The 16032-nt window shown below is 40.9% G+C and overlaps 1 protein-coding gene across 1 annotated transcript in view; it reads right to left on the bottom strand.

The window, feature by feature from the left end:
- Positions 1–16032, bottom strand: part of LOC110983144 (uncharacterized) — a 66625-nt gene that overhangs the window by 25199 nt on the left and 25394 nt on the right. The window contains exons 4-17 of the mRNA XM_022242141.2: positions 15061–15183; positions 14846–14950; positions 11536–11814; positions 9828–9860; positions 8729–8982; positions 6067–6211; positions 5076–5395; positions 4461–4605; positions 3250–3584; positions 2609–2756; positions 1481–1891; positions 784–897; positions 366–532; positions 34–184 (exon numbers count right to left, since the gene is read on the bottom strand). Coding sequence (XP_022097833.2) covers positions 34–184; positions 366–532; positions 784–897; positions 1481–1891; positions 2609–2756; positions 3250–3584; positions 4461–4605; positions 5076–5395; positions 6067–6211; positions 8729–8982; positions 9828–9860; positions 11536–11814; positions 14846–14950; positions 15061–15183 — 2730 coding nt within the window. The remainder of the gene's footprint in view (positions 1–33; positions 185–365; positions 533–783; positions 898–1480; positions 1892–2608; positions 2757–3249; positions 3585–4460; positions 4606–5075; positions 5396–6066; positions 6212–8728; positions 8983–9827; positions 9861–11535; positions 11815–14845; positions 14951–15060; positions 15184–16032) is intronic.

Raw genomic sequence — 16032 nt, 5'->3', positions numbered from 1 at the left:
AGGATATCATTACATTGAAACAATAGCTAGTACCTCTTACGCAAACAAACGGAAATGACTCGTTGCACTTCTCCTGGAGAGTTTCAAAGATCGAGTTGTTATCAAATCTGGCCACAAAACAGTCGTCGGTTTCATCACCAGAATATGTCCCGTTTCCAACTTTTGTCCATGCCTTGTATGACAACTAACGACGAAACAATACAAATGCAAGAAAGGTAGGTTATCCTCAGAGGTAAATATTCCGAGATGGTGTATTCTGTGTCCACAAAAGACAAAAGACAGCATTTTTACACGGACTTTTTGAACCAACCTCTCAACCAACTTTCGGTACTATCAGTATTCCAAAACAGCAACTATTTAATAACCTTTAATCGTGACATTTCTTGGATTTCAGCCACCCTGCCGACATACAAGTTGCACGTAGACTCTGCCTCCGTCCAGCTTGCGATTTGGTTTGGAAAAATAAAACACTCAGACTGGTTCCCTGCCACTACTGTCGCCTCTAGGCTTGAGTTGAGCTGGCCACAAATTTCTAGACGAAATTAAAATTGAATTCAAAGTCATGTTGAACCATGAAAATCGATCTAGCTCTGCTATTTATGTTGCTAAATTAAACTACTTTATACGAATTTCAGATACTAAAAATTCTACATAAAAACTAGACCATTGGTGACCTTTGAGACTCTATCTGCCAGCACATTGAGATTCGAAGCCAGGCATGTGGACTCCACTGAACTAAGCTTGCTGATTTTATAGTAAAGACAAAGGCACTGATAATGTTACCATGGCAGTCTTCATCTTGGTTGAAGTATCCTGCAGGGCATGCGCAGTGGTAGCCCCCTGGTATATTCTCGCAATTAAACGGGCAAATCCCATGACGGAAACATTCATTGATATCTGATGATGTAAAATACAACACGTGTGAGGATTCTTCTTGAGAACACTACAGACAGTGAAGTGAAATTCAAGCACTAATTTCTTGAGCTTCACGAGACTTGTCTTCACATTCCTTATGTATGCTTTTCACCCAGAATCCAAGGCATACTTATGTACTCAAAGTATATCTTCACTTTCAGTAGGCGGCTGAGCGCCAAAGTCTCTTTGTACATCCAGTCCGGCCAACCACTATCGATAAGAGCAGTGATTCATTATACAATGTGTTAAATTCGCAGCAGGTTTCGGGAAAACGATGAGTGCTACAACTTGTTGACGTGTTTTGACGATTTGGACATGTATAAAAATGAGGACTCTTCTCGTTATAAACGGTAAAAACACCCCACGATTAGGAACGGCATAAATCTGAGCCCTGCTTAATGACCTGCGTTCAATTTGGAGGACACATCTGCTTTTTGTGTCGGGGGAGGCAAAATCGAATGGTAATGTCTGACGTCGCGTAAAAGTTGACTATTTTTGCAAGAGTACTTGAACTAATAAGCAGCTTTTATTGGAAATAATTCACCCATAAATCCACTTCTATTACCTCTCTGACATACTGCAGCATGCCGGTCGTCCTCACACTCAACTGTTCGCCATTTCAACCTACTGATATCGTCGAGCGCGACACAGAGTTCTTCCACATCGCCAAAGACGTTATCCGAACTGAAGAAGTTTTCATATGTCATAGGGGTGCCGTCCAACCAACAGAACAGCAGATTGGCCGAGTCGTTGTTCGTCCTTGCCCGCAGGCCAATGAGGTACTCCGATGCATGTTGGATGCGGAGTGACTTGAAATTGTTCTCAACAAAATTCTGTGTCGTATTGGAGGTGATCTTGAGAAGTTCAGCACCTTGCGCAAAGATGGCATCGCACGCGTCAGGTTGCCTGCTTTTGACGGATCCCAGGCAAAACCCGTCGTGTTGCACTGCCCCCTCACCGCAAATCTCACCCACCTCTGACCATGATTTGAAAAGGGTGGAGCAGCATAGAAAAATACTACAACATAGACATAGAACACTAAAGCCTCGTTTTGTTGGAGATGTAGCAACTAGAAAATGTTTAACATGATTTAGAACATGATGCTCAAAGAGATATTTTCATAAAGTGATAACTGGACATAGAAGGTTTATGCACCTTCGAAACTATTTTCAACTATGAGAGTCAGTGGCGAACATTTACTTAATAAACTTTCTTTATTTCCAGTAATACTAATGAAATGGCAATATTCAATATTAATTTCTGTATCAACAGTATAAATTACTAAAGTTAAGATCTTCAGACTAATACCGCACCAGATCTGACTACCCACCTCTACTTATAAGTGAGGCCTGTGCAGCAAAATAGCCATGCTCTAACTGTGATGCTAATATATTATCGTATGATGCAATACATGCATTAAGCAAGCTTATAACTGAGGCTCGTTCGAGCCTTCTGCTTGCAAATTGTCTTGACACTGACTAGCTTCACTTATATCATTGTGGCACCATATTGCATCATACGATAATATATTAGCATCACACTTCTTGCAGGTTATTTTGCGGCAAAGGCCCGACTTATAAGTAGCGGTAGGTAGTCCGATCAGGTGCCACCATACCACTAGAACCTCGTAATTGGATACATGTAAACGAACAAAACCAGGTCAAATTTAATCAAACAGGAAACAGTCTATTACCTTCGAGAGGACAGCCAAGTACTTCGACACGCAAACAGGGAATGGCACCGTTCCAGGAATTTGGTATAAAGCGAACCTTTCTGGTTTTAAATGGTCGCTGAAAGACTGTCCGACTCTCGGTGTTGCTGTCTACATTTCCCGTTAATATCTGCAAATAAAACAGGAACGTAGACAAGGAAAAAGAACAATTTTGATTCAGTTTTTTCTAGAGTATATGCCAAGGAGAGCCTTTGCCACATACAACATCAGATCCTCCTGAAGAAATCCTTTTCACTGGCAGATTTTTTATATGCATTTTGCAGTTGTCAAGCTGCACCCTGATATATCTCTATGATTGACGTTAATATTCAAATGAAGGCAGTATGGATTGAAATGTTGACACTAAGCCCCTTTTTCACTTTGAAGGATACTGGACTACAAAACCGAGTTTTTTCCCAGAGAACGGCTGTGAAAGAATTGTCGAAACTCAAAGAAATAATCAAACTGACAAAGATAAAAAAAAAATAAAATTGGTCAAAAGTATTACTGCTTCTTGGGTGAAGGCATTGGACGAGAGAGGTCATTTTGCAACATTTGGCAAGAGGACGTCGCATATTGCCAGATGCAGATCATGATCAACCGAATTGAAATTATAGACCTACCGCGTTTGCTCCGTCCAAGTTCTTGTAGTACCGCCATGAGTCGCATGATTTCAGTGATTCATATTTGATCAAGTAGGAAGTCACCCACAACTTTTTAACTTTAGGGCCAGTGCCCTGGCTGATGACTCCGGTCAAAGTGTGAATGGTCAGAAGGTCAACTTGTAACCATTCTTCGGCCTGCTCAAGTGTGGGTCGCCAGCAAATGGGTGTCTGGATCTCGTCGCTAGACAAATGTAGACGTGCCAACTGAGGCATGTAGTGCAGATAAAAGGAAGAGGACGACAGCTGGCCATCAGCGATCTGACCAGACTCCATGCCAAGACGTTTATTACAAACTATGAAAACAAGAAAATCTATCAGGAATTATCAAACGTCACTCAACTTATTAATAAAAGCAATAGTTGCCTGGGCCGCTTTTTGGTTTCAGGCCAAGAAGCCTGCATATTCCGCCTTGAGTGAGTCCAAGAGAAGGCGTAAATTCTACAGCAACAAAGGTTTCCTTGGTGGGAACTGCACCTAGCTGATTGCCCATCAAAATCGTTCTAACCGATGAGAGGGTGCTCCCCTTCAAAGCGATTGAAATCAATTGAAAAAAGAAATCAAGTCTTTTTTTCCCACATTTAGTGTCTGTTTCTCCCAAACACAACTTCTTTAGTCATCAAGATGTTAAACTGAGTGATGTATGGAAGCAGGGGGCTCTACTTCCTCATTCCTCTGCAAATTGAAACTAGCTTTGACCGGAATTTTGTGACAAACCAACCAACCAACCGGGAATTATGAAGTGTCCAACTGTTTTGAAAGGAGAGTACCGGTAAATGTCTCCTTTCTTTGCATCGCACAGCAAATATAATACTGTGAGCATATCGACCTTATTCACGTGAATGCCATTTTTTATCTTGTTTATATAGTGCAAACTGTCGATTAGGATGGCACCAGATTGTCTCATGCTTCAGTGCGTCCCAAGCCTCCCTTTCAAGATTTTCTAAATCTGGTTTAAAACACCGAGGTATATATTTGTGTTAAATCATGAGTTTGAAATTTCTCATCTGAGTAGACAGTTGCAAATTTGTCGTGAAATTTCATTTTCTTGCTTCATTTCTCCTCTCAACATTCAACAATGAAGTATGGCCGGCCCCATGATAAAAGTCTAAATGGTCGACAATGAGTGCTGATCCTTGGTATTATTTGGTTACGAAATGCAAAATACTAACTGTTGCGAATGCATCCAAGGAAGTCTGCACGTAGACAGATGCGTCCATTCCATGCTGTTGGGTAGATATACACAGCCTGCATGACTAGACTCTGTTCAAGGCAGTTTTGCACAAGATTATCTCCGTCGCGATTCGCTTGAAACGTCTGTAATGATGATAATAATTTGGAACTGATAAAGAAACTCAATTGACTAGTTTTAGTTACTTCAATTTTGGTCAAAATTTGGACCTTGATATACACAACGTAATGTGCAACTACCTGTTTTACATACAAAGTGTGGACATTCCTTTGTTCTCCTGTAGTTGAGGAAACTTGAGGAAAATGCTCCTCTTTCTCAACCTAGGAAATTTCCTTCGAGCTGGATTTTTGATGATGATTGCCAGGATTGCTCTTCTTCATTTTGCCACGTTAACCCTGGCCCCTACATGCCTCTGGAACTGTCTCTCAGAGAGAGCAAAACATTCTGCTGACGTGTGCAAGTCCACACAACGTAATCCTACCCTACATCATGTGGACTTCCTTTGGGGAGAAGTCCACACTATGTATGCCATGCTTGTACTGCCAATTTCTGTATTAAAAAGCCAATATCAAAAGCAGACACATAATATGTGTACCCTTATATCACCGTTGTTATCTAAGTATTTGACTGGTGTCTCTTCGTCGGTCGCATATTCCACGGTGTACGAAGTTACCCAACCTTTTCCATCTCCACATCCCTGCGTAACAATGGTATGGACCACGCGTTCCTGTTGAAAATCCACCCTCAACCACTGGTCTAGATCTGAAGTAAGGGGCATCCAGCCGGACTGATCATTTCTATCAAAGGGGTTGGGCCGCGCCTCGTGAGGTTGGTGGTCGGCGTCATAACACGACGATGCGGTGATCCGACTGTCATGCAGTGATCCATCTACCATCCCAGCAGACATATCACAGTCTACATAGTGGGAAAATTGAGGTATTAATTTTGACAATAATCACTGCACAGTAACCATGACTTTAACGCACATTAATGCTTAATTTAATCCTATTCATTAGTGTCATCAATGATACTATGCATCAACCTTGCCAATACGTTAGCACACATTTTAACTTAACTTTGTCCCTCTGTATTTGGGTTCTGTATTTGACTTTAGAAGTGTTGGATAACGGGTGATGCAAAATTTTGATTTGGATACATTTTTGTTCAATCGCTAGAGATGTTTGTTTCACTTAAACCATGGGGCATTAAACATGGAAACCGGCCGAGCTACTGCTTATATATTGCTACTAATTGAAATTCTGCATTCCAATGGGCAAATGAGGAATAATCTGTCGTTTACATCATGCAATCAGATCACATGACAGGATTTACCCAGGTGTTGTATGAAAATAAACTTATGTGAAGCATAATACGGTAAAAGCAGGGGTTGTCTCGTCATAAAGGGAGGTGGTAAATATTGAGAGTTCAAATGGATCAAATTTAACTTAGACACATTTTGCATACTTTGATATTGAGTTTCTATGGCCAGAAAAGCAACGTTATGAAGTGTTAATGCTATTTTTATACTATTTTTGTCCCGTTGCTTCGAATTTCGCATATTTGTCCAAATTAAAGATGGTTCATACCATTGTCAATGCAGCCAAACGCAGCCACACGCATGGCAATGTGACTGTTCCACTCAGTCGGTATTATCCTGACTGCCTTGGCTCTGATTGGTGGAGTAAGGAGCACAGTCCTTGCGCAGCTGGCTTCGCTGTTGCCTCGATATTCCTGAGAGAAAAACATCACATCGGTTTACCCTGTTATTTTTTTAACAACTACAAGGAGTCCCACCCGAGTAAGCTTGTGAGGTTTTTTCGCAAGCTCTCGGACAAGCACTGAGCATACAGTGCTTATTAATATACGTTGGTTAAGGGCAAACCCGCTATATATAATTAACATCTCCCCAACGCAAAAATACATCTTGTAAACACCGAAGTGGAAAAGCATACGTTTCAGCTGATCCGTTTAGCTTCACGTTTCACAACATTGGTGTCCAAATAACTGCAAATAGTTCCTCTAACAGGCCTCAAAGCTAGGCTCCTGAAAAAATGCACTGCAGCTATATCGGTAAAAAATGTCGACGGGACAGATTCAGGGTTAAGACTTCTACAGAAGAACCCAATCTCAGCTCGTTGTTTTTTTGCACGGGCGTCAGTTTTTGTCCAAGGTCTATTTTCGTCAACACCGACGAGGCTAGTAAAATATCAGGGTAATTGCGTACATGTCCTGACTGTATGCGCCGGAATTTGAGCCCAACCGGTACGTATTATGTTGTTACTCCACTAAGTCGCACCAAGTCCTCCAACCAGGAATACAGACTGAAACAACAAGGATTTTCTATGGGGTCGTCCTATCACGCTCGACAATTATTTGAAGAATGATTCCTAACTAAAACCACCCTTTAAAAACATTAAAGTTTGAGTTTTACTCGTGCGCTGCTCAAGAAATATTTCGAAAATGTCATCTGGGAATTTCACATCCGCCAATATCGTTCCTAGGCCTCCTTATTCATGCACGTTTGTTTTATCATCATCAACGTTTCATAATCAACGGTTAGATAAGATAATCTTTCGTAAATGCGCATTACTACTTGAAGTTTATTTCTTTATAAATTGGAAGATTTAAAATATCTTGCCTGTTTTCATTCCAGCATTTTTAACGCACGTACCATAATTTTGCTACTTTTTATCTACATGCGTGATCAATTTTACTTGTCTTCATGTACTTTAGATTTTCGGAAGTGCGAGGTCACATTTTGGTAGCATATGTGGCGAATGCAACTGACACCTCTTGTGGTGGACCCAGTAACCGGCCGGATCAGGGATGGAATTGACCTGGCCCAACCCCACAAATATATTTATTAACCTTGAGCAAGGATGAGCGGCTACCCTGACACAAGGGGGGATATCAGTAAACGAACGGTGGACTAAGCCTAGGGGCAGTTCGTTGGGTGGAAGTTTACCACCAATTAGGAAAGACTAGATTTATCTGGTTATACAGTAATGAAACACAGGGAAACCTAAATAAACCTCACAGTGACACAGGATTTCCAAGGACAATAATCAAGTATTTGATTTATTGCAATAAAAATCAATAAGGTATATAAATCACCCAAGGTTTATGTACACAATATACCTCACAAGGCAATACAATATGCCTCACGTGGTTAACTAACCACCCGACTAACTTAACACAGCTAGCCTACAACCCAAGGGTTACCTCTCTAAATAGTGATAGCCCTCACACAAATAACACAGAGTGTCATGCGAAACAGGGTCGATCTAACGAAAGGGAAATTACCCTCACAGCGATCTGAGTACATCAAGTAAACCTCAAGGCTAGCTAGCACAATGACAAGATTGCCTTCCAGCCGTCACCCCACTATCAGTGCTTACAGACGACAAGCAATCCAACAGCAAAGACCACTAGCTCCCAGCCTAGGTTCACGACACTCAGCTCTATCACTAAAGTAATCTAGACCCAATACGGTTCGCTACTACACCTACCAGTTATAGTCACTACACGCAGCGCCCCAGGTGCAGCGTCCACACTATACCTCGCACAGTCACAGCACAGAACGGTAGAAAGCGTCCTCCACGATCCTGCCACTCTGCGACCCAGCAGCGAAAACTCACCAACTGATTGTGCGCGCTCTAAGCACGCCGCAGCGCCCAGACCTAGTGCTCTACGCGACGCTGATTGGTCAACGCAATGCTTAATAATTCATGGCTTAGACTGGCATTCATGCCTACCCTGTTTCGTTACACATATTTCTCCTCAGGTTTGGGGCATTTCAGTTTCTATAAATTAACATGCTAGCAAATATTATTAAAGAGGCCGTTTTTGGTGGTGATTTTTGAATAAGTAAGCGAAAGCAAAAAACAAATATAAATTCTAATTTGTATTCCTTTCAGAGGGTTCCGGATGCGCGCCACCAGGAATTAATATAAATGGGTAGGTATATGGCGGAGACAGTTTCTCTGTTCGCTCAGTTGCTTGTGCCCCAGATGACAGCATCAGATATATAATCACTTGGCAGCTGAGGTGATTTCTAAGAGATGTTTGAGGGTCCGGTGATCACTTGTGGAAGTGTTAACAACAGCAATTTAGAGAGACGGCAGGACAAGCAAAGCTGCGTCACTGTTAACGTTAAACCTCCATGCTCTGATGCAGTTGCATTTTTGTACTTCGCACACGTTCAAGCACAGACGTTTATTAAAAAGGGCTATGAACACTGTCCCTTACCTCAGAATCTTCTGAAGTGTACGTAATATTGAAGCGCTTGACCCAAAAAGGCGCTGCTCCAGCGCCTTGCACCGACAGGGCTGTGATGAACATCCGGGTCCGGAAGGTGAACTGCAGCCACTCCGTGTTGCTGTCCGTAGCAGGGCGCCACCAAGTTTCGGAGTGCAGCAAGGCATCGGCCGGGCTGTGTGATTCATTGTAGATGCTTGACGCCGTCACATTGAGATCCCCCGATATTGGGAAAGGGCAGAATTCTGTGTAAGAGTCGAAAGGGTAGTACAAAGATTGTGACTATATCGTCTGATCATTAGACCCCATTAAAAAGGGCGTCATTCTAACCATGTTCCTGGAGTCTGTCTGTCTCAGTGTGATATGTCAGATACGGTGGAACCACACCACCTTTGTTCCGCGCCTCACTTTCAAGTTGCTGAAAAATATTTCAGGCATAAAAAAATCACTCATATTGAATTATCCATCATCTTCAATGAAATTAATCGGTGAAACTGTTTGTTAAGGCTTTTATTTTCATCGCCAGTTCCAAAAATGAAAAATAACGTCGATTTCGGTTTAATATGGCGGACCATCGAATAATGTCAATAACCATTAAAATACAACCAGCCACCATTTTGCCGTATGCAACCGTTTTGTTGCCATCCGTATGTGGCACACTGTAATTTGACAGTTTCTTCCTTCTGAAGTGAGCACACAACCCAAATAATGCGACTCACTTACAACTCAAGTAAGTTGCTGCTGCTGCTTGTTGTTGTTATTCCTGTAACATTGGAGGGGTGTAGTAGGCAAAGCCAGAAGTTCTGGCTGCTCAAGTTAGTTGAAAAGGGTGTCCGGTGATGCAATTGTGGGTTTGTAGGAGAAATGTGAACTATGCCACTTCTCCTACATCAATGATAACTTTGTACGTATAGCACTGCCCGTCTTGCCTCTTGACTATAAATAGCCAGGTTCCTCCCAGGGGGGCGCTGGGCAAGAGGAGGGAGCAAGTGGGGAGCAAGAGTTCCCCCGCCCAGCGCTCCTGTTTTCCCCTCTCTCGGCAACATTACATTTTCTACGTATTCTTAAGTGAAGTACGTGTCGGTCTTACCTGGAAACATTTTTGTGCGATACGCGTCACACACTGCGGGCAAAACATACGAATTTAATCTGGTTAATAGTTTAATCATGAAGCCCGAAGAGTTCCCTGATATTTCTCCAGTATTGTTAAAATCAATGCATTTTTTTCTGTTTTTGAGCACAGCCTTTAGGATTTTATTTCCCGTTGGTCTCACTATTGGTTTGATTTTTTTATATTTTTTTTTACGAAAGGCCCATTAGCCAAGGAAAGTCCAGCCAAAAAGGTTTTCCATTGATGTGCAATGCAAATGGGCTGACAGACGTAAGGTACGCAGATGCATGCTGCCAAGCTCTTGTATTAACAAAGAGAATCACCATTCATGTATTGCTAAAAGGAAAATTCACTCCAAACCGCTCGAGTCTCCGTTGTCCTGAACCCTACTGCATTGGTATTGTGTACATGATTTTATATTAAATTTGGCTAGGCTGTTGCATGTTTATTGATACGAAAGATGGGAAACATAAACAGATGTAGGTTTCAAAACAGGCTGTTTGTCCAACGATCGTTGGGAAACCCCCCCCCATTCTTTTCCTTCAGGTGAAAAACTTTTAAAATACGTCAATCCATCTGCAGTAGAAAATTGCCAAACTTAGTCATTTAATACCAATTAACAATAATTAAAGTTATTCACAAATTTCACTTCATCCACAGTTCATTAATAGCTGGCATTGACGAAGTCCTCTTTAACAGAAGTTGATGTTACATAAGCATTGCTTTTTCACCTTCCTTGTAAATTCTGCTCTTACAGCATTTAGAAAGGTCGCAGCATTTTGTCTTAGGGGCAATCTAGTCTCAGAGACAAAATCAGATATCAATTAATTATGTACAGTCATTAGGCACTAATGGTGCCCTTCCTTTGTACGGAGTCTGCCGTTGTTTCATTGTGTACGCCATTAGCCCATGGTTTGCATGTTGCATTGGACTGGTTATAGTACACGTAAAATCCAATTAGATAATGCAAACTGGCCTACACAATATAACACGCGATTCTTGAAATGAGTGTTATCATTAGAAAATGAAATTCATCGAATGGTCAAGTGGTTAAGACGTCTGCACTAGAGAGCAGGAGTAAGGTTTCAGGCAGTTCAATGATAGTAGCTATATTGAAAACTTTGATAACTTTAGCGCACTATAATATTGGATTATATACAAGAACACAAATAATGAGATAAAACTTCAATTGTCATATAATAAACTACCGCGTTTGAAGAACAGCTATTTAGATACAAATCAGGAAAAGAAGGCTTTTACATTTTTCATGGATGCAAGATTTTTTGGAGCTATGGTTCTAATGTATAGGTTAACCAGAAGCACCACTAGCACTTTTTAGAGTGTTTTCTTTTGCAGTTGAATAAAGCTTCGAGCGCTGTTCTTTAATCCCAAAAAAATGTTTTACAATAAACCACTTGGCGATTGGAAACCAGATATGAGAAATGAAGAAACCTACTTATACACATGGACTGATTCTTTACTGACAACACCTATAGTTCAGTGGGATTGTCTATTATTAATCATCTTGGCCCTTCCCCGTTGATTTGAACTTTTTGCGTTTCTTGTCTTTTAATATTTGTGCTACAAACAAGACTAAATGTCTCCGCCTCTAGTAGTAGGGCTTACCCGCATGTTATCTTCCCACAGTCTTTGTACACTTGCAACAATGCCACTTCAATCTAACTACCTTTGTCAATCCTGGTGAAGAGGTCTATGGCGATTCCATAGCGCGTGTTATCGGTTGTATCCAGTGTGTACAGGCTCACATTGGTCAGAATGCACTTCCTATCGGTGAACAGCCACATTTCCCGGTACTCGAACGTGCGGCAGACAAAACTAGTCTCCTCCAGACATGAGCGGGCGCACTGTTCAGCCGTAACGTCGAACCCTATTACGTATTTCCGGTTAAAGCCCAAAATGTAAACGCCAACTCTGCGTGTAAACATCGAAAGGGCGTTCGTCACACCTGGAAGAAGTTCATCAGACAAAGAGAAAGTCAGTTTTCATCTACACATTTGAAGGGTAATTCCTGGATCCTTTGTGAAAAACATATCTAAGGGTTGTCAAGGATGAGATATTGAAATCCAACAGAGAGAGATGAACTTAATAATGGCAATCACCCGGAACAAACCTAGTATCGTAACTAGGGTGGTATATTTTGAAGGAGCTGGCGGAGAGGCAAGCACTTTTATTTTCTACGAAGCACTGAAAACAAAATAAATTTGGCGTGTCTGTATGGACTGTGTACATTCAATCATTTCAAATGCTTCGGGAAGGGGCGCCCAGGGGTCACAAACCTCTATTCTTAGTCATGTTCCTTCCCATGAGCGTGGTAACTATACCACTGAGCTTCAAGTTATGAACTCGTAATTTGAAGGACGGATTTGCAAATCTGGACGGAGAGTACAGGTTTCCTGGTTCGAATAAAAAATCCAAATGCAGTTTGAGAACACGATTTGGCTAGCACAGCAGTATTATGCGCCCCCGCTGTAGGCTAACGGGTTTAATGCTCACTGGAATTAAAGTAAACCACTGCGTGATGTGCATATTAAGGATCAAAGAAACCTGAAAGAAAAAAGGGAATATTGTGTTAATGTTTAGATTCTTAATTTATATGAATATTCTTATTGGCGGAGGTAACGTACGTTGTATCTGTGTTACATGCGAATTTGTGGTTCAATTTCTAAATATCTGGTTGGCCTTTGTGCTTTCTGCGCAAGTAAGCTCAAAGATCTTTGACAACTGGCTAGCTTTATTAACAGAACTGTATCCTGCAATAACCCCTTGTACAGTATTAAGTAGTAATTTGATGATAATACGTTAATGGAAGTATAATTTACGTGATGGGAAACTTTTTTGCGTATGAAAAAGCAAACCGTGATACGACACGTTCTAAGATTTTCTGTGGGCGTGCTATGAAGTTCCAATTAGGGAGGAAAACCGATGGTCATATTTTAAGGGAATATGCGGTGACAGGCATGCATAACTTATGTATGTACAATTATAGGAGAGGCCTATCCAGCTGGGAGAAAGGCAGGAAACAACTTGCCCCCCCCCATATTTTTTAACAATAAATACGTCATAGGAAAGAAAGTAATCGTATATTTATTTATCGGATATTAGCACCAAACCCCAAGAAAACAACACCTTGAAATTTAGCAAGGATGTGGGGACCGCAACCACGGCTGTTGATATCCCGACAAATCATCTTGTTGAATGAGCAAAAAGCCGCTTTCGCTTTTAAATTCCCCGACCTAAACCAAAACGCTGGGGGTATTTTAGGGCTTTTTTCGGTTTTTATGCGTATATGAAGTTGTATATTCAGGCTTGTACACAAAAAAAAGATCACTAAACGTTTATACTTTGTTACCAGTGATTTCCATTTCCTTTGACTATTTATTGTTGAATACGTATATGGTAATAAGATCACAGCAAGCAGCCTTTTCTCGGAGATGTTTTTAAAGGGCGAATTTACGTTTTTCTGATTTTCAAAAAGCCTACACGTTACAGTTCACTTTAATTAAAAAATGTTGAACGGTTTTTATACACCGACGAACAGATTTAATAGGCACAAAAAGTGATTTCAAGAAAAATCCACTGCATTTATCCGTTTATTAAACGACGCAACGTTGCATTTAAAACATTTATCAACATTTCTCAAAACACCTCTCATTCTTTATAGAAATAAAAAGATTCAAAGAATAAGCAACAAAATCACCTGAATTCCGTACGTCGGCGAATGAGCTGAAAGCATTTTTAACGGCTTTGAGCAAGAAGACCCCGATTTCCCACCCAAAATTAATTTAGCGCATGACAATGAAGTGGTCGTCTCCCTGGAACCTATCTCACTCAACAGCATTGCCTGGCACACTGATTACCATCAGGAATGACCGGCATGCAAGCCAATTGAGCTTTGAGTGAGGTCCCTGTGAAATTCTTTTGTAGACATCACGCGCGTGGATCGTTATTTTTACCAAGAGTGAGGAATATGGTTGAATACCGGGATGCCTCGCAATGTGACAAGACATTTGGGATAATGGCCCCCCACGTCACTATAGAGTGCAGTTTGAAGGTTGATGGATGGGCTGGAAGGGCCACAATAAAGGGTTAGATTGGAGAGGACGAAAAAAAAACAGTATGCCACTGAGAATTCTGTTTATATTCCATTCACTTCCTTGTCAGGAAATTTGAAATCCTGATGCTTCATTTTTTAAAAAAACAGAGCTCGCGGGCATGTCATATAGACAAACTGTTGCAGAGAGACAAATAGGACCATGCTAAACCAAACCCAAGCACATAAGACCGAGACACACAGCAAAAACTAAACGAAACCAACCGGTTTAAGCAGACTAAGCATGCAATAAACCATGCTAAAACACATCACTTCAGACCAAACCATACAAACCAAAATTCAAACATATTGAACCTGAATATGTGAGCTTTTAAGTATGATTTACAGTAAAACTTCCTTACTTTTCTTCATTTTAGACTGAGATGTGTGTTAATTTTTTTTTTAACTGACAGACAGTATTTCTAATATAGTCATGCGTGATTTCTGAAATAAATACATGCTAAAACTGTTTCCTTGTTTTATTGTGTTATATACACAATACATACTCTTTAAATTTGTCGGTAGACGTTGCGCTTTAGGGCATGTGGCCTCAGTTCGAGTGAAGGCTGTATTCAAAGAACTGCAACACACGTTATTCACGCTGCTGCTTCTGCTTGGGGTTCCGACAATACCTTATCTCAGTATCTTATCGGGGGATGTTGCTGGTACATAACATACGGTATATAGCTAATGTAGGAGGGTGGTACCCCTTTACGTCATATAAATATTGCTTGGTATCCATGTGAACAGTCTGATTTGGGATTGTGCTTTCGTTTCATATTGTCCACCACTGCCAAGCCGTGTGCAATGCCCCGAACAGGGCTGAACACTGAAGAAACAGGTTAATGCCTGTTTATCGCGACAAGTAACACCTGTTCAGACTTACATTGACCAACGATGCAGAAATCTCGCTGTGTCGTGTTGGTTTGTGGATCAGAATAAAAGCACCAAGGACTTGAACTGTTGTCGGGATTTCGGCAGAAGTTTCTGTCTAAACATCGATAGGCAAAAAAAAATTAAGAGTCGGAGAGAATGACGATGACAGTGCCATTTTTTTCACATGTAACAATCTTTAAAAATACTGTGTAAACGCTTTCTTACCAAAGTTAGAGAAAGCATAGTTATGTTCCACCTCAGTCCAATTCAAGCAGGAATATCCAGAAGCTGTAAACATGGCGCTGTCTTTGTAACTGGTGCCCGTCCCATTCATACAGCCGGCATGAGCTAAATATAAAAAAAAAAATATTCCAGCGAGTGGCACAGATTCCTACCAACTAAACCGCAATAGTAAACTAAATTACTCTTTGAAACACTTTGGCATTTTATATTTTTTTCTGATGCCATTTTACGGCCAAATATTGCTCAGTTGTCACTTGTCTGAGCACTTTGAACTTTTTGGACACTGTTTTTCCTAGAACAGCTACAAAAAGATTGTCTAATGAATACTCCGCTTATTTCCCAACACCAGTGGGTATAAACTATATGCAATGCATGGATTGTCGCCAAAAAGGAAATGACACCCCCTACGTTTTCTTTTTCACGCAGGGGAACCAAAAGAAAGAGTGGCTTTTGAGCAGATTTAATAAGGCATCAAAACGTGGATGATACGTGTACACCAATTCTAGCTCTTCTGAGTCCTATGTAAACATGAAGTGTAAGGGCTCATTTACACAGCAGCCGATAAATGATACTCAACGAGACAAAATAATTATCCAAGTCCATGGTTTCATTTATTATGAGACTGTTTACACTAAGAGGGGAAAATTGCGCAATAACAAAAAATATATATATACTTTTTCAAATATATCACGATGAAATACACTACACATTCTGGCTAGTCTGGGCTCCCCTGAATAAAACGTTTCACTGCGTGGGAGTGAAAAATTATTCCCTCTGTTAGAACTGGGGGAATAGACGACTTGGAGTGAATTTTCTCAATTTGATCCAAAAGGACAAGCCTTCACTTGGGTTTCCACTGGACAGGGTTCTCTTTAAAACTTCTTTGATCGAAATTCGGAGTGATTGCCACTCTAAAACGTGTGTTTGGAAATGAGGGTTTTGTATCCGTCCGAG

Source organism: Acanthaster planci, linkage group LG21 (genome assembly GCF_054643075.1).
Source record: "Acanthaster planci isolate LZ-2023a linkage group LG21, COTS_SCS, whole genome shotgun sequence".
NCBI classification, from domain to species: domain Eukaryota; kingdom Metazoa; phylum Echinodermata; class Asteroidea; order Valvatida; family Acanthasteridae; genus Acanthaster; species Acanthaster planci.
This window is presented reverse-complemented; position numbering and strand designations above follow the sequence as displayed.